The sequence below is a fragment of the Antechinus flavipes genome, chromosome 4 (assembly GCF_016432865.1).
Source record: "Antechinus flavipes isolate AdamAnt ecotype Samford, QLD, Australia chromosome 4, AdamAnt_v2, whole genome shotgun sequence".
NCBI classification, from domain to species: Eukaryota; Metazoa; Chordata; class Mammalia; order Dasyuromorphia; family Dasyuridae; genus Antechinus; species Antechinus flavipes.
The window spans coordinates 204,179,454-204,202,444 of NC_067401.1; the positions used below are offsets into that span (position 1 = coordinate 204,179,454).

Consider the following 22,991-nt stretch of genomic DNA (forward strand, 5'->3'; position numbering starts at 1 on the left):
ACTTGGTGTCAACTTCCAAGGGAGCCAAGTAGGCACGGCCTTGGGCATCCATCCAGTTACTTTACCCGCCCCCAGCCCAAGGCAATGGAAGAAGAGACTAATGTGACTTGACAGGGGTGTGTGTGTGTGTGTATAGCTGCTCTCCTCACTACACCGTTGCCTGGGTAGGGTGATGAAAAGAAGGGATTTGATAGGAGCAGCAGAATTCATCTACCCCAAACTCCTCAGTTTAATCTAAGGACCTTCTGTAACCCAGAGAGCATGAGTGTCCCGAGGCTGGATCTGTGCACAGGGAAAGATAACTGAGTGGGGAGTCACAAGAGGGAGAAAGAGATAGCTCTTTCTTAAAAAAACAAAACCTAAATCCACCTGTGCAAAAATATCTGTGGCAGCTTTTTTTGGTAGCAAGAAATTGGATATTGAGGAAATGCCCATCAGTTGGGAAATGGCTAAATAATTTGTAGGACATGAATGTCATAGAATATTATTGTTCTACAAGAAATGATGAGCAGGATGATTTTAGGCAATAAGGTGATGATCACTTATGACAGACCTAACTTTTATTAACAATACAGTGATCTAAAACAATTTCAATTGCCTTGGAATGAAAAATGTCATCTGCATCCGGAGAGTGAACTATGGAGATTGAATGTGCATTGTAGCATATGATTTTCACCTTTTTGTTTGTTTGCTTTTTTTTTCATAGTTTTTCCTCTTTTGTTCCCAATTTTTTCCCTACATGGCTAAAATGTAAATATGTTTAAAAATAATTGTACATTTATAATTTATATCAGATTGCTTGCTATTGTGGAAAGGGGGAAAGTAAGGGAGGGAAGGAGAAAAAAATTTGGAACTTTAAAATCTTACAAAAATGAATGTTGTAAGATAACATTCTTTATATGTAAATAAAATACTATTGAAAAGTAAAAAACAAAAATCCTCTAAGGTTTATAGGTAGTCACCCCATATACTTTCTTTATCACTATGGGATTAGGGCTAACAGTGAATATTCTTCCTATATTACACACAGGATCAAAGATCCAGAGGCAGAGGGACTCTAGAGACCATCTAGTCCAACCTTGTCACTTTTACAGATGGAGAAACTGTGCTATAGGAAGGGTAAATACATTTTCCAAGATCACATAGGTTTTGTCAGAGAAAGGAGCTGGACTCAAATTGCCTCCAAAGCCAGTGCTCCAACACCTTCTTTCTTTTTTAAATTTTTATTTGTTTGTTTGTTTATTTTAACACTTTAACTTGCTTTATGAATCATATTGGGAGAGAACAATCAAAGCAAAGGGGAAAAACCATGGGAGAGATTAAAAAAAAAAAAAAACAGGCAAAAAAGTGAACTTAGCATGTGTCTAACACTCCCTTTCTCCCTTTCCTTTCTTGCCTTTCTAAAGGGCCCTTGGTATACAGTGTAGTGATCAGATTGTCACTTAGGCAAAAATTTTGGGTGAGAATGCTGGATGGGTCCTCTGAACAATTTACTCCTGGTGCCCCATCCGCTTTACCGGAATACAGTCTTTTCCCAGCAATGGGCAGAGCCTTAAAGAAACTTTTTTCCCAGTAAAGAGTCAGCGCTTCAGGACTCTAAACCTAACCTGCAAACTAGGTTAAGAAGTACTCTCTGCTGGATGTTCTGTCTATAGCCTCCCAAGAGTGAGTCACCCATCAATTACATATAACAACTGACTTGGGTTAGACCCAAATGGATGGTTGAGCTGGGAAGGCAGGAGTCAGCTGTTTCCCCAACTCTTTTGGGATCAATATTAGTAGTCAATTTATCTTGTAAAGTCTGATCCACCCATCATCATCATGGAAGCAAAAATCAATTCTCCTTCCCACCAAAAATCAAAATACCTTCACAAATCAAAATACCTTTTTCTCTGGCCCTGAGCCATTTCTCTGGCCTTGTGCAATGCCTGGATTGCTTTCCTTCTATAGCTCTTCACTCAACTAAAAGTCCCACCTTTTATGGGAAACCTTTCTCAATACCTCTTAATTCTAGCATTATCCTTCTGTGGATTATTTCTAGTGCACAGCTTGTTTTTGGCATGTTTTTTCCCTCATTAGATGGTGAGCTCCTTAAAAGTAAGGTCTGTCTTTTACCTTGCTGAATCCCCAGCTCTTAAAACTGGCACTTAAATGTTTACTGACTGACAATCATTCAAAACATATTTATTTAATCAAAACCCAGCCTGTGCCCAGGAGTTAACTCCAACTCCTGACCTCCAAGAACTTTGAGTACATATAGGATCTATCTATCTATATATGGATATATAAAGATGCAGATATATACACACGAGAAAAATTCAAGAGAGAAGAGGTGGGACTTGAGTTGTAAATTGAAATAGACATAAAAGTGAAGGAATAAGAGTAAAGTGCCTATGTGAAAGGAGGGCAAATAATATAAGAAAGCCTTTCTAAACTCTAGAAGTGATTGATTTTATGTAAACCCAAGCTCACAAAATATCCGTTTACTGTCATGGTGCTTAAAGTTCCCTCCATTCCCACCCCCTGTGTACGTCTCAAACTCTCCATCCTGAGCCCTTGTTGATTGTCTCAGTATCACAAGACTTTTGTTTTGTTTTGTTTTTGTCTTTCATTGTGCCCTTGACTAGGGCCTGGCCCATTTTGTTGTTGTTGTTTTTGTCATTTTTCAGTAGTGTCTGATTCTCCATGACCCCATTTGGGTTTTTTTGGCAGACACACTAGAATAGTTTGCCATTTCCTTCTCCAGCTCATTTTACAGATGAGGAATGAAAGCAAACAGGATTAAGAGACTTATCCAGGGTCATACAAGCTGGTAAGTCTCAGATTTGAACTCGAAATGAGCCTTCCTGACTCCAGGCTTGATATTCTTCTATTTACTTTATTGTACCTGGAACACAGTAGGTGCTTAACAAATGCTTGTTGACTTCGCCCAGGAGCCCCACAATGGGCTGATTTCCTTACAGTTGGTGACTGCTGTCTACATGGACTGGATCCTCTCTAATAATGGCACCAAGGACAAAGATGACCTCACAGGAGTCAAGCGGAGGAGGGACCTATCACAGCAGCCACGTGGCTCCCACCCCCTCAGCCTGGGGCAGGCCCTGTGCCTCCCTCTGCCAGCCCACACGCCAGCAGGCTGGAAGTCCATACTTACCAGGGGTAAGAAGGTTAACAGAGGGCGGACTCTGGGCCGAGGCTTGAGGGTGGCGGTTCCTGACTCACTCACAGTATTAAACTGATTGTCTCCATAATAAATTCCATCTGCAGGAGATAAAGGAGAAGGAGGTGATGAGCTGGAAGATCAAAGACTTCTGGGCATCCCTACTAGATATGAACCCACTAAGTTTCCAAATCCTCCCCGGCCTAATAAGAGCCCCAAAGTAGCTCCTGATTTGACTCAGACAATATCATATCGTCTCACATAACAGGCTTGAGAGGTAAGAGAGAAGGAGGACAGACACACACACTATTCAGTGGGGTTGGATGAACTGGCCCAGTTGCTTTTTTCTTTAAACATTTTTTTAAAAATGTCTTATTGATGGTTTTTGTTTTTAATAATAACATTAACTCAAGTATAGAACTTACACCTTTATTTACAAAAGGTTTTCCATGTATTTGCTCACATTCACAACCACCTTTTTTCAATATTCATATATATAGTGAGTTAGAGACAGGATTTTTTCCCCCAATAGTATTTTATTTTTCCAAATACCTGCAAAGATAGGGTTTTTTTTTAAGAAAATTTTTTATTAAAGTTTTTTATTTTCAAAGCATGTGCATAATTTTCAACATTCATCCCCTCAAAATCTTGTATTCCAAATTTTCTCCCTTCTTTCCTCCCATTCCCTCCCCTAAATGGCAAGCAATCCAATATATGTTAAACATGCAATTCTTCTATATAAATTTCCACAATTATCTTGCTGCACAAGAAAAATCAGATCAAAAAGGAAAAAATGAGAAAGAAAACAAAATGAAAGCAACTAACAACAAAAAGAGTGAAAATACTATGTTACCATCTACATTCAGTCCCCATGGTCCTTTGGGATCCAACTGAGTGAAGATGGTTCTCTTCATCACAAGACCATTGGAATTGGCCTGAATCATCTCATTGTTGAAAAGAACCACATCCATCAGAATTGATCATTGTATAATTTTGCTGTTGCTGTGTGCAATGATCTGCTGGTTTTGCTCATTTCACTCAGCATCAGTTCTTGTAAGTCTCTCCAGGCCTCTCTGAAATCATCCTGCTGATTGTTTCTTATAGAACAATAATATTCCATAATATTCATATACTGCAACTTATTCAGCCATTCTCCAACTGATGGACAGCAAAGAGAGTTTTCAAAATTCACCTTTGCAAAACCTTATGTTATTTGCCATCTTGGGAAGAGGGTTGGGGGAAGGAGGGGATAATTTGGAACAGAAGGCTTTGCAAGGGTCAATGTTGAAAGATTACCCATGCATATGTTTTGTTAAAAACAAACTCTTATGTTTCAAATTTTCTCCCTCCCTCTCCCCCCTCCCCAACACAGTAAGCAACATATAGATTAAACATGCACAATTCTTCTAAACATATTTTTATATTCATCATGCTGCACAACTAAAATCAGATCAAAAAGGGAAAAAAAATCACAAGAAAGGAAAAAATAAACAACAACAGCAAAGGTGAAAATATTGTGCTTTGATTCACATTCAATCTTCATAGTTCTCTCTAGATTCAGATGGCACTTTCCATCCCAAGTCTACTGGAAACAGAGTCAGGATTTGAATCCTTCAGGGAAGGGATTATTTATATTTTATATTTCTTTTCCCACTGCCTAGGCAGTGCACTGGCTGTACATAGCAGGACAAAGAACAGGAAGAGAATTTAGATCATCTAGTTCTAGCTGAGACTCAGAGAAGTGATCTCACCAAAGGTAGTAAGTAGCAAAGATTTGAATTGAGGTTCTTGAATTCCAGAGTTAGAGCCATCCCACCTATCCCCATCCCCAGGGCCCCTTTTTTGGCCCTTGATTTCCCGCTATAACAAAATTTGAGACTAGAAAAGGTTAAATAGCTTACCCAGGGTCATAGTGTCAGAAAAAGTAAATTCAGGTGTAAGATTCTTCTGGATGTATCATTAACACTCCTACCCCCATCACTTCATACTTTATATTGAACTTTCCCTTGTAACCAGGAAAGCAATTAAACAAAAATACCAGACACAGTGAACACAACTCCCAACATCCTGCTCCTCTGGTAAGAAGAGGGAGGAATGTTGCACTGGTTTGTGTCCAGCTTCTCAGAGCCTAGCTTCCTTTTTAGCAAACTTTTCATTCACATCATTGTATTCAATGTGTACACAGTCCTCCTGGCTCTGTTTCAGTTCATACAAACTGTTTCTCTGAACTTCTCATCCTCATTATTTCTTACCACACAATAATACTCCTCCATTCCCGGATGGATGGCCTAGTTTAAGGATGAGACAGGGAGTTATAAAGTCAAGCTCTAGCCCTGGACCAAATACAGCTGCTGGTGCGGGAACCTCCTGCCCTTTTGGGAGGGCAGACCTTCCCTCAGACAGTCCATGATCCCTGACTTTCCAACCCTCCGGAAAAGCTTAGGATGGGATGTGCAGCAGGGAAGGAGGAGAGGGGCTCAGCCAGGGAGGAATGCATTTATGCCTTGTGTTTATAGTGCTGGTGGGCTGAAAGACCACTACAAGGAAAGAAGCTTGTTCTCCCGATGTCATCTACCTCCCTTGCTTGGGGAAAAACGCCTGAACATTCTGTTGCTAAAAGCTCTGGTCTAGGCCAGTTTTCCTAGGTCTCTTCCAATTCAACTTTTAGGGATTTTATAGCCTAATAAAACCTATAACCTGTCTGTCCCTACTGGATTAGACTCTATCTGGTCTTCCCTTTCAAGATTACAAATGCCTTTCTGCGGGCAAAGCTAAACACCCAGCTGGGCATCCCAGCCAAAGCTTATCTCCCAAAGAGAGAAAAACAAGAAGGGATTTTTTTTTCTCAAGTGCTTGAATTTCTAGCTGGGATTGATTAGATGAAATCCTTCTCCTCCTTGCTGGCCTCCCAGACCCTGCCCTACTTAAAATCCAAACCTTACTTTCATGCAAATGTGTTTATCCCCAACACATTTATCACACAAATATTAGTATCCCTGCCTATACTATAATGATGCTAATGACCACCTCCCTATTATCTGCAAGCTCTGCGTCACAGCTCCATCCCAGTGCCCTTTATTGTCTTAGAAAGATGTCTCCGAGAGATTTAAGGTCATCAATAAAAAATTTCATTTGTTAGTACCAGCACTAAAAAAAGCAACACACACACAGTAGGAAAAATTTCAACAAGGTTAGAAACAAATGGCTTAATCCCCAATTATGGAGAAAATTCTTCTGCTCAGTACAGCCTATCTCCTAAGTATTCTAGTTAATCTGGATTTTCCAATTAGGGAAATCCTCGCAGGATGCTCAGCGATACTTGGAATGAGTGTGCTTATTAAATTTGTTAAATTTTCAATGAGAACATTTATACCTCTGAAATCAGCAAATGTTATAAATAATGGCTTGTTTTGCTGTTTTGTTGATTGTCTAGACTTAAGAAAGTGATGGGTAAATGTTAACAGTTTGGATTAAACTTAAAAGTGTGTCCTGCATGCAATTTTTTTTTTTTGGTAGGGAAAGCCAGATGTCAAACATTTGTTTCTCTTCATGGTTCTCTCACACCATGCCCTGGAGCACACTCTCACCTTCCCTTTCCAGAACTCTTCTCTTCCTTTAAAGTTGACTTTAAGATGAAGACTTCCTTAATCCTATCTTCTCCCTCCCTTGGTTTCTCACCACCTCATTTATGCTCAAATTTTCCTAGTCCACTTTTCCCCTTTTGTCATTCTATAGTTTGTTTTCCTATAAATGAAGTACTTTCACCATCACTACACCCTTCTTCGTATTTGTGCTATTTGTTATACAGGATGATTCTTTGGGAAGAGATGTGGAGGATGATCGGGGAACTAAAGTGCTTAAAAAAAACAAAGCACATCAATAAAAACTTTTAAAAAATAAATTAAATGGAGAGATTAATGGACAAATTCATAGACATAACCCAATGTTCTTTCTACTTTACCATCAAGTTCATAGTATCAATCTAGGCAGGGGGAGGAGGGGAGATTCCTAGATGAAGTTGTCTGGATGCTAGGTTCTAGTTCCAACTCAGCTACTGACTCTAACTCTTGCCAAGTCTTTTACCCTCATTTTATAAATTGGAAGGTGCAGGCTGAATATATCTAGGACCTGATACATACAAAAAAATTATATTGGGAGCAGTGGTAAGCCTGCTAAGAAGTAGAAGCATCATCCCTACCCTCAAGGAGCTATTTGGGGAGAAGAAACCTCTAGGTAACAATAACAAATTTGCTCATTTAAGAGTTCAAGGAGTGGAATTATGAATACTCTAGAAAGCCAGGAGTGAGCCACTCTTACACCTTTCAAGTCAAGGTCAAGCAACTCGAAGACTAAGAGCTGGAAAAGACCTTGTTGTGTCATTTTATAGTTGTGTTTGACTCTTTGTGACCCAGTTTAAAATTTTCTTTGCAAGGTTACTGGAGTGGTGTGTCATTTCCTCTTCCAGCTCATTTTACAGATGGGGAAACTGAGGCAAACAGGGTGAATTGATCACACAGCTAATAAGTGTCTGAGACCAAATTTGAACTCTTCTTGACTCAAGGCCTGGTACTCTATCCACTGTACTACCTAATTCCTCCCCTAGAGAGGATGTAGGAGGTTATCCAATACAGCTCTCTCATTTAATAGATGAGGAAATCAAAATCTAGAGAAATGAAGGAAATTGCTGAAGTAGAATTTGATCCTAGATCTTATCCCTTATTATACCATGCTCCCTCTTTACTCAAGTTTCTTGAAATCCTATCTCTATCAATGAAGGATCTTTATAATACTTATTAAGTAGGTATTATGTACAAGTGGAAACAAAGACAAAAACACAGTACCAATTCTCTAGTTTATAATCCAGTTATCTTTTTCATCATTATATTTTCCCTCCCTCCAGTGCCTAACACACTGCCTTTATACAGGAAGCATTAAATGAAGGCTTACCAGTCAAATGAAAGCTTTGGACAAGATCATCACTAAGATTCTTTCCATCTCAAAGGACCATAATCTTGTTAATTACTGTGGACTAGACCAGACTAATTAGTCTTTATGAAAAACATAGGAGTTGAGCTGGATCTTGAAGAATGGGAGGATGTGGGAAGGTAGATGGAAGGAGAAAAGGGGCACAAAAGCATCCTGGGATGAAGTTAAGGAAGTAACAAGAGTATTAGGGGCATAATTAGAGAATGGCACAGTTTGAACATTGGGGTCATGCAGAGAAATAGTGGGAGCCCAATATGAAGAAATTAATTGGAGCCAAATTGTGGAGAAATTTGAGATGCTAGGGTGTTTGGACTGCACTCTATAAGCCGTGGGGAGTTGATCGTGCAGGGAAGTACATGAATCATATCTGGATGGGTCTAATAAAAGACTCTTAGTTCAAGAACAGTTCTGGATGTCTTTCTAATTTCACCTCCATATAGTTCCCCCATACTACCAGGACTCAACTTGGTAGTGTGGACATTTCTCTAGGTTAGATTTACTGGGGAACTCAAGTTCAGGGCTTTCTTTTATCTCACGTAAGGCCCAGGATGAAAATAATTACCCTATAGAGACTTATTTTAGATACTAATACAGGGGAATCTAAGATCACTTTCCCAGTATCAAATAGCAATATAATTGAGATTAAAATAGTTTAGGGGTTCCAACGTTTGGTATCTCTTTTTGCAGAGAAACTGGGTTCAAATTCTACTACACATGCTTATCAGCTAAGTAACCCCACCATTACTTTGCTTCTCTGGGCTTTAGTATCTTTCATTTATAAATGAAGGAACTAAACTACAAGGTCTCTAAGGTCCTTCTGGTTCTCAGTGTAAGCCCTTTTGCTTGCCGTTATGTTTCCCTAAAAGGTCTAGGTATGAAAATGGTATATAGTTATCCCTTCCATCCCATACTACCAAATAAAGGGTTGGTGCTCTCTCAGTCTGGAAAATCTGAGTAAAATGTTCTGATCCTCTGTTAGTGTCAGAGAAGAGGTCTGAATTATTGTAGTATTAAAAATTGTTTTTATTGTTGTTATATAATACTGTACACATTTTTATGCATTTCTGAATTTCTAACCTTTTTCTTTCTTGTCTGCTAGCCTTTGCATATCATATGCAACTTCCACAAAACTCCATCAAAATTCCTATTTAATTTCTTATGTTGATCCAAGATACAATGAAACTGTGATGGGGAAAGTCATTATGTGGAATACACATACACACACATACAAACACACACACACAACATATATATACACATATACATATATAATGTAAAATATAGATGCATGTATGGATGTGTATATATAGCATATATGTGTGTATGGATGTATGTGTATATAATCATTTGTACGTATAAACTCATATGTATAGGTGCATATATGATATATGTGTATTTGTAGTATCGTGTGTGTGTCTACACATATGTCTATATGATATATATATATATATATATATATATAATTAGTGAGTTTGTCAGGGTGGGGTAGGAATAGGAAAGAGATGGGGGTAATGTCCTAGGACAGGAATTCAATGTTAAAGGGAGAGAGAATACAGGAGCCATGCATTTTTAAATACCCAACATTGGGATAATTTCTAAGATCCTTTCTTCAGAAAAGCTATGATTTTAAAAGAGCTCAGTTGTAAAGAGAAAAGATAAGATAAAAACAATTCTAGTTCCATTTGCATTCCAAGGAATACCAGGGACAGCCTTAGTTGGGAGATTTCGAAACTCAAAGACTTTTCCTTTCTTTATAAATTTCATGCCACCTGCTTCTCTGAAACTACTAGGTGTAAAAATTTAGAATATTTCTTAGAGGCCAATGGATTTGTTTTCAGAGACAAAAGAAAAAGGTAGATATTAGCAATATCTATTTATTTCAAAATAGACCTACCTCTTGAGAATCATAGGATTTTTATAGATGGGAAGCACCTCGGGAATCATCCAGTTTAACTCCATCTTTTATTGTTGTTCACTCATTTCAGTTATATCCAACTATTTGTGACACCTTATGGGGTTTTACTTATTTATTTATTTTTGCACAGCATGATGACTATGGAAATGTTGAGAAGGACTGCACTTATTTAATCTATATCAGATTGCTTTCTGTCTTGTGAAGGGAGAAAAATCTGGAACACAAGGTTTTACAAAGTGAATGTTGAAAACTATCTTTGCATATATTTGGAAAAATAAAATACTATTAAAATAAATAATTTAAAAACACACCAAAACCCCCTAAATACCAGAGTGGTTTACCACTTCCTTCTCCAGCTCCTTTGACAAATGAGTAAATTAAGGCAAACAGGGTCCAGTGACTTGCTTATTAAGGTCACACAGCTAGTAAGCGTTTGACGTTGGATTAGATCTCAGAAAGATGAATATTCCGGACTCCAGACCTGGCATTCTATCTACTGGCACTGATTACCTAGCTGCCCAGCTTCCTCCTTTACTGATGTAGAAACTGGAACCCAGAAGGGGGAAGTTATTTACCCAAAGTTACAAAGCTGATTAGTGGAAAAACCAGGAATAGAAGCTGAGAATCAAGAAAGGAAAAGCAAATAAATAACACATGAAAACAAAACAAAACAAGAAAACAGTAAAGTTACAGAGAATGGCCCCTAGAAACATAACTTTCCAGTCAGTCCTGGGAATCAGAAGACAAAGGAACAAAGGATAAGAAAGTGACTTCGGAGCTACAAGAAGGCTTGAACCAGCAGGATATCATCTTATCCTAAAAATAGGCTCTGTATAGTACTCGAGAACTAAATAGCAGAATCCCCATTTACAGCTTTGCCCAACAGACCTTTAGAGGGGACAAATTCCATTCCATACTTGATTCAGGCACAATATAGGGCCTCTCAATTAATACAGTAAGTGATCTTCCTCCCCACTCCATTTTAATTTTTAAATATTAAAATGACACACAGATATATATACACATACATACATTGTAATCAAACTCTATCTCTGAAAAAGCCAAATGAGAGAAATGAGGTTCACTTTCTTCCTCAAAATAAAGGCTTTAAGATAGGATTCCTTTTAAGTTCTCCCAATGCACTGAAAATGGGGTTTGCTTTACATGCCAATTCAAACAATAAAGAGCAATGGATTTGGAGTGAGAACACTTGGGTTCAAATCCTGGCTCAACTACTTCCTGCCCCTAAAACCAAGGGGGAGGATTTTGTGGATTAGATGATTTGTACAATCTGTTCCAGCTCTAAATCTTATAATTGCATGATCCAATTCAGCAATTCAATGTATTTATTGAAAGCTGGCTACATGCTGGCGTGGAATTCCCAAATATTCAATTAACACAGGACTTTCCAGGAATGTGCCTTTCGTATTAAAATGAAGGACAGCTGCATTTCTGGCTTCACATCAGATTGCAAATGAGAGTCCTGAGAATCTGAGACAGATGGGCTGCTGCCCATCCTTAGAAGGGGCCCTGGGCAGGGTTGTTGGCTTAAAGTCATAGCTGTGGTGCTAAAGAATCTCATCCTGTCATAGGGGAGGGAAGTCCTGGGATGGAGCAGGAGCTGGGACTCTGAACCTCTCTGGGACTCAGTTTTCCTTTATGCAAAACGAGGGCATCCTTTGCATTTTTAAGCTTTTGAAGTAGCCTTGAACTAGAAACCAGGAAACCTAGGCTGCTGTCCAATTCTGCTGCTAATCTGTGTGGTCTTGGACCAGTAAGTCACTTCCCTCTCTGAGGCCAAATTTCCTTCTGGATAAAATGAGGGGCTTGGGCTAAGATTACCTGTAAGATTTTATGCCTTTAAAATTCAAAATGTGACGAAGTCAAGAGAATGATGCTATTGACACTACAGGAAGATTTCTAAGTACACTATCCCCTCATTGCTATAAAGAAAGGCATTCTTAGTCATATCCTTTGACATTAATAAAGCCTATTTGAATGTTTTTAAATGTCTAAAGTAAAACATATAGGATTACAGAGGAATTTATTTTGAAATAAAAATGTAATTTTTTTCTCATCTAAATTTGTGGATCCTCTGAAATCTATTCTCAGACCCCAAGTTAGGAAGTACTTATTGTAAGGGAAAACAGAACCAACCTTCTGAAACTCTGGCATACTAGTTGGTTACCAGTAAAAAAAAAAAAATCTTAAAAACAAAAAACAAAACCAAAAATACCCTCCACCCCCACTCCCCAAGTTTCATAACTGTTGCTTCCTCAAATTAGATTTTATTTATTTAACTATTTTTTATGTTCTAGTATTTCTGGCTGCCCCTTGTTCAAAGAAGGTGCTTAATGAGTGTTTATGGAACTCCTTCTGAATTCATAAGGATTCGGAAATTTCCTGGATCTGAAGGTGAAGATCTCTGTTCCCCAATTCTCCTCACTTAGCCCTTGTGATATCTCCTTTCCGGAAAGGTTCACTCTAGGTTAGAAGGAGGTCAATCAAGTTACATGCAAAACAAGAATTCATGGGGAGCAGGAACAGCTGTCCAATTCTAGAAATTTGCCTGCTATTCATTAGAAAGACTCTATTTTTATTTAGCTCTCTGAAGGGAACTCTTCAAATCTTTGACTATATGAATGAAATCTGTGTGTTTGCTAAGGGAGAGAAATGGAAAGGATAAGTCCTTGAGCCCTGCTAACTTCTAAGAAATCCAGGGTAGAAAATAAGTTTTCCATGGGATGTAAGCTCCTTGAGGGCAGAGACTGTCATTTATTCTTTGCATCCCCAGCACATAGTAGACACTTACAGAATGCTTGTATGGGATCTCTCCAAAGCTCTCTCCATTACCAGTCCTGCCCCTTCCCTCCTTTTCATATCCTCCTGAGGATCCTGCCAAAGTTTTTACTGAATTTCTGTTAAAAGCAATTACTGTAAAATGTAGTAAGTAGTATCCCTTAAAAAATGCTCAAAAGACTTATATGAAACTGATGCTAAGTGAAGTGAACAGAACCAAGAGAATATTGTACACAGTAATAAGATTATGTGATGATCAACTGAGACTTGATTCTTTTTCAACAATTCAAGGCAATTCCAATGGACTTGTGATGGAAAGTACCATCCATATTCAGAGAGAGAAGAACTATGGAGATTGAATGTGGATCAAAACATATTATTTTCATTTTTTTATTGTTGTTGTTTGCTTCCTTCCCTTCCTCCCTCCCCCCCCCCCCGCTCAATTTTTTTCCTTTTAATCTGAACTTTTCTTACAAAGCATGATGAATATGGAAATATGTTTAGAAAAATTGCACATATTTAACCTATATCAGATTGCTTGCTATCTTGGAGAAGGGGTGGGGAAAGAGGGAGAAAAATTGGGAATTCAAGGTTTTGCAAAAGTGAATGCTTTAAACTATCTTTGAATGTATTTGAAAAAATAAAATACTATTAAAAATAAATAAAAGAAAAAAAGGAAAATAACTCTCAGACTGAACACTCCCCTTGTCTTCTTTCCCCTTCTTCACCCTGAAAGCTACCTTTAAGTCTAATTTAGGATAGAAAAATTGAGGATCTGAAACACTAGCTGTCACCTGGAATGCCCTTCAAATATACCTAGGAAATAAGGAGGGAGGAAAATTCGCAATGAATGGAGCACGTACACATGAGAGCATTCCTCCCTGCCAATAATGTAAGGAAGCAGTGCCAATATCTGAATATGCAGAACCTCAGATGGCAGGAACCACATGAAGATTTGGGGACAGCTGTCTGGCCTGTTTCCAAATCCTGGAGGAGCTCAGATTGCATAGAGAACTCCCAGACATTGCTCTTCCAGAGACTTGAGTAAAAACCCCAAATCTTTATGTGGGACACAGTATGGAAACTAATATGGGAAACCCTGTCCTGCAGGCTTCCTTGGGAAAAGGGAAGGGAAGCACAATGCAGATAGTCTCATTTGACCCTTACAACAATCTTGTGAGGTAGGTGCTATTATTATTCTCCTTTTATAATTAAGGCAACTGAAGTAAAAAGAAATTAAGTGATTTGCCAGAGTCACACAGCTAATAAATGTCTGAGATCATTTTTTAACTCAAGTCGTTTTGACTCCAGTGCTAATACTTTTTGCACTGCTGCCCCAGTAGAATTCACGATTAATGATAATAACCACAATAATATATTTACATGGCTTTTATGAGTTTACTGAGTGCTTTTTCTTTAACAGTCCAGCGAGATTGACAAGTACCATTTAGGATTAATCCTATTTTTCAGATGAACCTGAAAGAACTAAAGACTTTTCTGAGGTAAAACACAATAAATGCTGAAATAGAGATCCAAACCCAGTTCTTCTGACTCCTGGTTCAGCATTCTTATCACTAATGCCATGTCCCTTTAAAAAAATTTCTTTTTAAATTTTTTTAATCATCAAAAATCCTTCTCTTCTTCTCACCCTCACCCAACCAATTGAAAAAGGGGAGAAAAAAAAAAAACTTTTGCTACAAACACATACAGTCAAAAGCATCCATTCAAAAAACCCACAATTGCTGTATCTACCCCTTCCCTGTCATTTTTGTACTCTGAGTTTTCCACCTCTTTATAAGGAGGTGGGTATCCAACATATTCCTTTTTAATTAGGATAAACAGAGGAGAAATCTGTGGTCTGAATCAAGGGTCAAGACCCCTCAGTCAAGGTTTCTGGTTCCTCTCTTCCCCCAGGACTAAGTTTGGTTTTCTATTTTTATTTCCCCTGCCCTCCTCACCCCCTCCACCCCATCCCCTACATCCTAATCCCATGAACAAATTCCCTCAACTACAAAATAATAGAAGCAGATGACAAACCAATGCAGATTTCCTCTGCCTCGTTAAGAAGCATTTATTAAGTGCGTTATTAAATGCTGTGCTAAGAGTTGAGGATACACAAAAACAGTCCCTATAGAATGGAAACCTACATTATAGTGGGGCTATCTTGGCAGCTATACAGATGATTAGCAAGGTTTATTGGACAAAGGTGCCAGGACTCCTGGGTCCTATCCTCAGCCCTGCCACCTGTTACCCAGGGTCTAGGAGTCCTAGAATCTGCCAACCTTGAGTTCTAGCCATCAGTCAGTCTTGAGAGATGCAAGAAGCAAGAGATGAAAAAGCATCATTAGCAGTTCAGCTGTTTGTGGTTCTTCTTTATGAGTTTCCTACAGACTCCACTTAAGAAATCCTATTCTTGGAAAGTTAGAGAAAGGAGGAAGAGGAGGAGGAGGAGGAGGAGGAAGAAGCCCAGCAATGAGTCATGAGGCTGGAGCTCCATGGAGCCAGAGTGACTGCCAGCCTGAGAGCCTCTCTCTAGCACCCTTTCCTCCTGCCTTCATGTCTCATTTCTGGCTGGCTAATAGCACCAGGCTCGGAGTGATCGACTTCCCTGATCCATTTAGTGTTCACTAGGAACCACATGCAAAGGTACCATGTCAGGCAATGTGTGACAGAGTGAAGTCTGTTGGCATTCCCTATTCTTCAAGATCTTTAAAAATTAGCTATAGTACAAAAATAGTAGTATATAACAAACACTAATTGAATAATAGTCAGGAGAACTGGGTTTTACTTCCAGCTCTAACATGAATTTTCCGTGTGGGTTTGAACAAATTGCTTTCCTTCTCTGGCTCTCAGCTAATTCCTCTGTAAAAGCAGGGAGTAGGCTAGATTTTTTTGTATCTAAGGTCCTGTGCCAGTGTAACATTCTAGGAATGGGTGATTCCACAAATGGCTCAGAAAATTAAGACTCTTGAGAATTAAGAGGATGAAATATCAGTTTGGGCTGGGGCAATCAGGGAACACCTTCCTGGAGGTTCTTTTGGAGTTGGATCTCCAGCTAGTTTAAGCAGGAAGGTAGGGGTGGAGTGGGGCAGATAAATGGGTAGAAGGCACCAATTGGTCGATTGGCAACATTTCCAAGATCACAAGCTCCAGTTTCCCTTTCTTTATTTCCCGAATTCATTTCTAAAAGAACAGCTTTCCTACTTCCTACTTCCTCCCTCTCCCTTCCCCCCTCCTCCCTCCCCCTCCATTATTATCCTACTGAGCAAATAGACTCTAGGCTCATCTTAATCCTATATTTATTTGTACATCTTATTCATCCTTCCCTCTACCTCCTAGGATGAAAGCACTTTTAGGATTGGGGTAAAGACTTTCTGAGTCCAAATGACCCTAGAGTTACAAACTGGAGGGCAGCCTCTAATTGGATACTGAGGGAGTTAAGCAAGGACAGAGGCTTAATTCTATTATTATAACCCAGAATAATCCCAGTGACCCAAGTCCCCTTCATCCCAGCTCCAATTCTAATCCACAATCCCTGCCAGCCAGGGGGCAGCCACTGCTTTCCCAGGGGAGGGAGATGAGGGAAGGAAGGGATGTAGCTACTAATTGACCATAATGAAGTCCTTCCTTGGTAATTAGCAGGTGAGAAGGACATGAGGTTGAAAAGTCCCAGCCTTTCCCAGAAGGACTTCTGAATAATTAGAGATTGCCTTACTCAAAAGCAAAACAGAGGGGATGGATTAGTCCAAGGTCAAAAGGAGCTTTAGAGGATATGGGGAGTGGTTCTGAAAAAACATAAAAGAAGGATTGGTTGGATCAGGAAGGAGCCTATGGATTTATGTGAGGGGAAGGGAAAAGAGATGATCAGAGGATGGGTAAAGGATAGAATGGAAAAGAGGAAATCTCAGAGGGGCTATAGAGTGTATATGTGGGAAATGGAGGGAGCCACCTTATCCTTCCTGGAAAATACAGAATAATCATGGAACTGGAGGGAGCCTTAGAGATCTTTTAGGCAAGAGAGTTCTTAACCTTGTTTGGGTCATGGATCCCTTTGGAAGTCTGAAGAAGAAATGTTGCCTACAGACTAACTTTTCAAAAATCATATTTTTAGGTGTATAAAATAAAATACATAGGATTGCAAAGGAAACCAAGGATGTTGAAAATTATTAGAATAATAAAATTTCCATGTTCTCTCCCTCCAAATCTACCAGTGGATTCCCTTAGGGATCTGTGGGTCTCATGTTAAGATGTCCTGATCTAATCCAACCCCCTTGTTTTAAAGATAGGCTGAGAGGTCAAAAGCAAAGATGTGATTTGCTCAAAGTCACATAGACAGTTAAGGTACGGAAATAAGATTTGAAACTACATTGGGAGACTTTCAATCTAGGATTCTTTGGCTAGCATTGTGTAAAGTGCCCACAAAAACAACAAGAAGAAGGGATTATATAATACATGTACTGCAGAGCGGGGAGCTGGGGGAGGAAGGTGGTGGCAGGTTGAGTATGTGAATGTGCAGAGCTCCAGGCAAACCACAGAATACCTCCAGGAAACAGGAGCACAAACAAAAGTCTCCTTCACACCCCCAGAGAGAAAGTCAGAGGTCAGCCTTCTCTGCTAGTGCCAACCTGGTCCTGGCTGAGATTAGTTTAGTTCCACCCATAAAGTACCTTCAGAAGCCCTGCTAGACCAAGTTCTCATAGAGGACTTTAAGAAAATTTAATCTTCCTTTATTTATATATGTAGGTATCTATGTGTGTGTGTGTATGTGTGTATATATATATATACACATATATGTAATTATTATATTTCACTATAATTAATTTATTTTGTAATCCGATGTCTTTTATTCATTGAAAAACATTATTTTGAGAGGTCCATAGGCTTTATCAAAGGGCCAGAGAAGTCTGTAAAGTAAAAATGTTTAAGAACCCTAATTCTAACGAGATGTAGGAGAGCAAGACTTTTGTCCCAGTTTTGGATCTGCTGTCTACTTGCTGGATGCATAACCTCCAGAAATTCTTACAAGGCTCAGTATGTCTACAAAAGTAAGATGCCGGGTGGTACAGTAAATGGAATGCTTTATTTAAAGTTAAAAAAACCTGAATTCAAATTCTGCCTCAGAGATTGAAAAGTTCTTTGACTCTGGGCAAGTAGTTTTACTTTTCAGTTTCAGTGTACTTATCTATAATATAATGGGGATAATTTATACCTGCACAGTAGGTAATTTATATCTATACACAGATGATTGGAAGAGATCACCTATATGAAGTGCTCTATAAATCTTAAAGTACTATATAAATGGTAGCTATTTTTGTGTTGATGGTGCTATTATTATTAGAGTGATATCTTTACGAGGTTTTGATGTGGGCCAAAATAAGAGAGCATCTGTGAAATATTACCTGAACATTAGCTTCAAGAATAGTAATAATGATAGTCACAGATTGCAGAGATTTTGGGGTGGTGGCCTTCTCTCTACTTTACTCAGCCAAATGGCTCTGGGGTGCAAGACAAATTATAGAGGCATTAGGAAAACCTACAGTGGGAGCGGGGAATAGGTCTGGTACAAAAGACAGAACATTGGTCCTGCAGATAGAGTTCTTGGTTCAAATTTACTTTACAGCTAGCTGGGCCCTCTTGGGCAAGTCATTTAATCTGAGTCAATTCTGTCATCTATAAATTAAGGAGATTGATTTAATTGACCTCTGAGATCCCTTCCAGTTTCAAAGCCATTAGCTTATAATGATTATACTATTTCTGGGGTCCTGAGCATCCATCAACCAGAAACAAAGTAATCAGGAAATAGAGAGCCACATCTTGGATTCTTTGGAGATATATAAAGATACATAGAGACACATGCTTTTCCTCTCAAAATCACAGTAGAGTAGGTGGCCACCCTCAGGAAGCTGAAATGCAAAGAATGTAGCTCTACTGACTAAGGAGGAAGCTGATGATGGATGGGATGAAGAGGAGTTTGGGGAACACAAGTTCCCATCCAGATCTTGAAGGGAGCACCCCGGCTTAGAAGGAGGAAGCACAATAATGAATACAAGAGTTAATGCTTAAAGAGTGCCTTCTGATCATAAATACCATACATTATTTCATTTTATCCTTACCACCACCCTGAGAGGTAGATGGTGAAGGTATTCACATCAACCCCATTTTACAGATGAGGAAATTGAGATGCAGGGATATGGAGGGATTTGCCCAAGCTCACACCTTTACCAAGTAAAGGGTGGGGAATCATGACTCAAACCTGGAATCTTCTGACTCTAAACACAATGATTTTTCCATAAGACTCGTCAGGGCAAGAGACCTTAAAGAAAGTAAAGGGATCCAACAAGCATCTTAGGGATAGTTAGGCAAGGAGAGGATTCTATCTTTTTCTTAAAAGTCCATCAGCAAACTGAGTAGATGCTGTCAACTGGAGAATGGCTGAATAAGTTATAGTACGAATGTTATGGAATAATACCGTTCTATAAGAAATGATCAGAAGGATGATTTCAGAGATGCCTGCAGAGACTTACATGAACTGATGCTAAGTGAAATAAGTAGAACCAAGAGAACATTATACACGGCAACAAGATTATACAATGATCAATTCTGATGGACGTGGCTCTTTTCAACATTGAGGTGATTCAGGCTTGTTCCAATGGATTTATTTTGGAGAGAACCATCTGCAAGGGAGAGAGGACTGTGGGGACTCAGTGTGAATCACAACATAATATTTTCACTTTTTTTGTTGTTATTTGCTTGCTTTTTGTTTTTTTTTCTCATTTTTTTCCCCTTTTGATCTGATTTTTCTTGTGTAGCATAATAATTGTGAAATATATATATATAAGAATTGCACATGTTTAAAATAGATTACTTGCTATCTAGGGGAGGAGATGGGAGGAAGAAGAGAAAAAAATTTTGGAATACAAGGTTTTACAAGAGTGAATGTTGAAAACTATGCATGTATTTTAAAATAATTTTTTTTTTACATCCATCAGCAAAAGAACACATATATTCTGCTCTGCACTCTCCTTGTGCATCTGAGGAGGGGTGGGGAATGGTGGTAGAGAGGAAGGACTCCCCCAATCTATTCCAAGTTCCTACAAACCCTCTTCTCAATTCTTTTACACTGATTCTCCCTTCCCCATCTCTATTACTATTTTCTCCCAATGGGCCAATTCTCATTACCCCTGATTTCAGAGGCAATATTTCAGACAGAGGGTTGAGGGGTCTAGTCTTTAGCTCTTTGTGTGAGAGAGTTGTTTCATTCCAATCAGTCTCAGTTTTACCTGATATCTAATAGGACAGTTAGGAGAAAAGAGCTGAGGAAACTTTGAGGAAACCATGCTGAAAATAATCTTTTGATAGGAATGGTAGAAATAAAATCCATTTGTATAATTCCTACTGCTTTTCAAATGTATGGTTTTCTTATCCACAACTACTCTGAAGGACTTACAATGAAAAATCCTATCCATACTCAGAGTAAGAACTTATTATGTCTAAATACAGATTGAAGCATTCTCTCTCTCTCTCTCTCTCTCTCTCTCTCTCCTTCTCAATTTAATTTTTCTTAAGGGTTTTTATTTTCATTAGGGTGGGAGATGTTTGTTTTTTTCCCACAACTTGACTTTTATGAAAATGTTTTTGACTGTTAATATTAAATAAATAAAATAAGACAGAAAAAAAGAGAATGTACTTTACTTGTAATTCTGAGAAATTGTTAGAATAGATATCAGGCCTGTTTGAGATGAGAAAATTGATGGCCATCAAGACAGGAGAAAAGAATTGAGGAAAACTTAGACAAATAATCCTGGAATAATTTTTTGATAGGGGTAGTAGAAATAAACTTCATTTATATATTTCCTTTTCAAAGTACTTCCAAGTCTATTATGAGAATATACAATTCTCCTAATTCTGGGACATTGTTAGAATAGATATCAGGCCCCTTTGATATGAAAAAATTGACTAATGAGAAAAAAAAGCCAGTCAGTAATAGCCAGGAATAGAATTTAGGGTTCTTAATTCCTGGTTCATTCTTTTCATATTTGGGCTTTGACATACACAATCCTTCCCCCACCCCCCAATACCATACATACCCACCCACCTCTATTCCTGTTTGACAGGGTGGAGGGCCAGCTGCCACACCCACCAGCACCCAACACCTCAGCACACAGGAAACCCTGGAGAGCAGACTACCCAATGCATGCTTTATTTTCCACCCCTACTTGTGCTGAGACTGGCCCAGGCTGAGTCAGCTAGTACCCGGGCCCTGCCCTGGGGAGAGGGAGCTGCCCTCATGGGCCCTGCCCAAACCTAGGAAGGATACTAGCCACCTCCAGGATCCAGGGTTCCCTCTTCTACAATTTCAGGGAAGACTGAGACGGAAATGTTTCTTTTGGCTAATCTCTGTTGGCCTATCTATACTTTCTACTTTGCCCAGCCCAGAGCTCAGTGCTCAGATAAGGAGGGGAAAAAAAAGTTTCATCCCCATCTCCCTCCCAATCCCACTGAATTAAGAGCCAAGAAGATCCCGTGAGCTCAGCCTGGCACCTGAACACACAGGGTGTATATCAGGGCAGACCTCAGGCTCTACATCCTCCCTCAAACACAACTTCAGATCATAAGATCATAGATTTAAAGGAGGAAGGGATCGAAGAAGCCATCCAGTGGAATCCCCTACTGTTACATATGAGGAAACTGAGTCCTGGAGAAGTCATTATGTGACTTGTTCAGGGTCAGGAAGATGGTAAAGCAGTCCCACCCAATCATCTTATAGATGAGGGATGTTCATTTAGAGTTCATCCTCATAATGGCTGCCTTAATTCTCCCTTACTAGCTCTCTTTGCTTACTGACAGATATGTCCTCAAAACCTGGGAAATGTTTTGCATTTGTGGAGTTGTGGGGGGCTGGGGACTGTGTAATTGTAAATTATTATAAATTTGTAAAATATTATAAAAATTATAAATGCCTCGATGTCAAGGGTCAAGTCCACATAACTTTATTTTACTCTCTATTTAGCTATTGTAATTTCTTCAACTCCCACCACCTCATTACTAGTGTAAAACCTGATGCTGCTGTAACTGGTAATAAATAAAGAAGGGATCCCTGAAGCAGGAGACTAGAACTAGAGTCTAGTGACTGCAGGGGCCCCAAGTGGGGTTCTTGCAACTTGCACTTTGTATACTCCCACGGACACAAGGTCGGTCATCTGTAACTGGTCCACAACTCAATCTCATTCCCCTCCACTCTCCATTTCTCCCAAATTAAAAGAAGTACAAACTGCAGTGGGACAGACCGATGAGGTGATACAGGGCCCAAAACCCTGTCCACTGATTTCTTCCTTTCTAGATGGTGTCAATCCTAACTTTGCTAAGTAGGGAGTGCACCAGGGAAAGGGGCAAGAGTAGAAAGGATCAGAGGCCTGAGTGACCTTAGGAAAGGTAACTAAAATTTCCTGAACCTCAGTTTCCTTCCTTGAAGAGTGAGAGGGGTGGATTAGATGGCCTAATAGCTCTAAATCTATGCCCTTAGGACCACTCTACCTGCCTTCCCAGTTCCTATTAAGTTTCTTTTCTTGATTCAAACCTTCTTTCCAACAGAGTCCCTTCAAACCATGACTCTGATGACCGGCATAGAAGTAGAGGAAAAGTCAGTATTAAGTGAAAATGTGACTCATTTCTTCACATGTATTGACATCAAGGACAGTCAAACCCTACCTTTATTGACTTTTTCGTCTGATAGAAAACCCAAACATGCCAAAGTGGGAGGAGCTGCAGAACAGAGTGGCTCTGCGGACCCTGGAACAGCTGGCTCCCCTGTGGCTCCTCTGACCAATCTGACCCCTATGTGGCAACACTGGGCAGGGCCTGTGGCAAGGTCAAGGCTTGGAAATCAGGGGTAAGGGCAAGGCAGGGGTGTCCCCAGAGTCCTTCAGCTCTCTTTTTGATTGAAAACTGGAACCATAGAGATTATTTAATAAAACCCCTTTTTACAGATGAGTAAACTAAGGCCGGGAGAGGAAAAGCGATTCAGAAAAAAAGCTTCTGAATTAAAAAGATAAAAGGGGTATTAGGGGTTGGGAATTTTCATTGGCAGGCCCTGCTACATACCCTTTGACTGTGAGAACTTTAAAAAAAAAA

The 22,991-nt window shown here is 39.3% G+C and overlaps 1 protein-coding gene across 1 annotated transcript in view; it reads right to left on the bottom strand.

Annotated features, from left to right (window-relative positions):
* C4H6orf132 (chromosome 4 C6orf132 homolog) overlaps positions 1-22,991 on the bottom strand; it is a 50,451-nt gene that overhangs the window by 25,381 nt on the left and 2,079 nt on the right. The window contains exon 2 of the mRNA XM_051996920.1: positions 3,155-3,261. Within this exon, the coding sequence (XP_051852880.1) occupies positions 3,155-3,261 (107 nt within the window). The remainder of the gene's footprint in view (positions 1-3,154; positions 3,262-22,991) is intronic.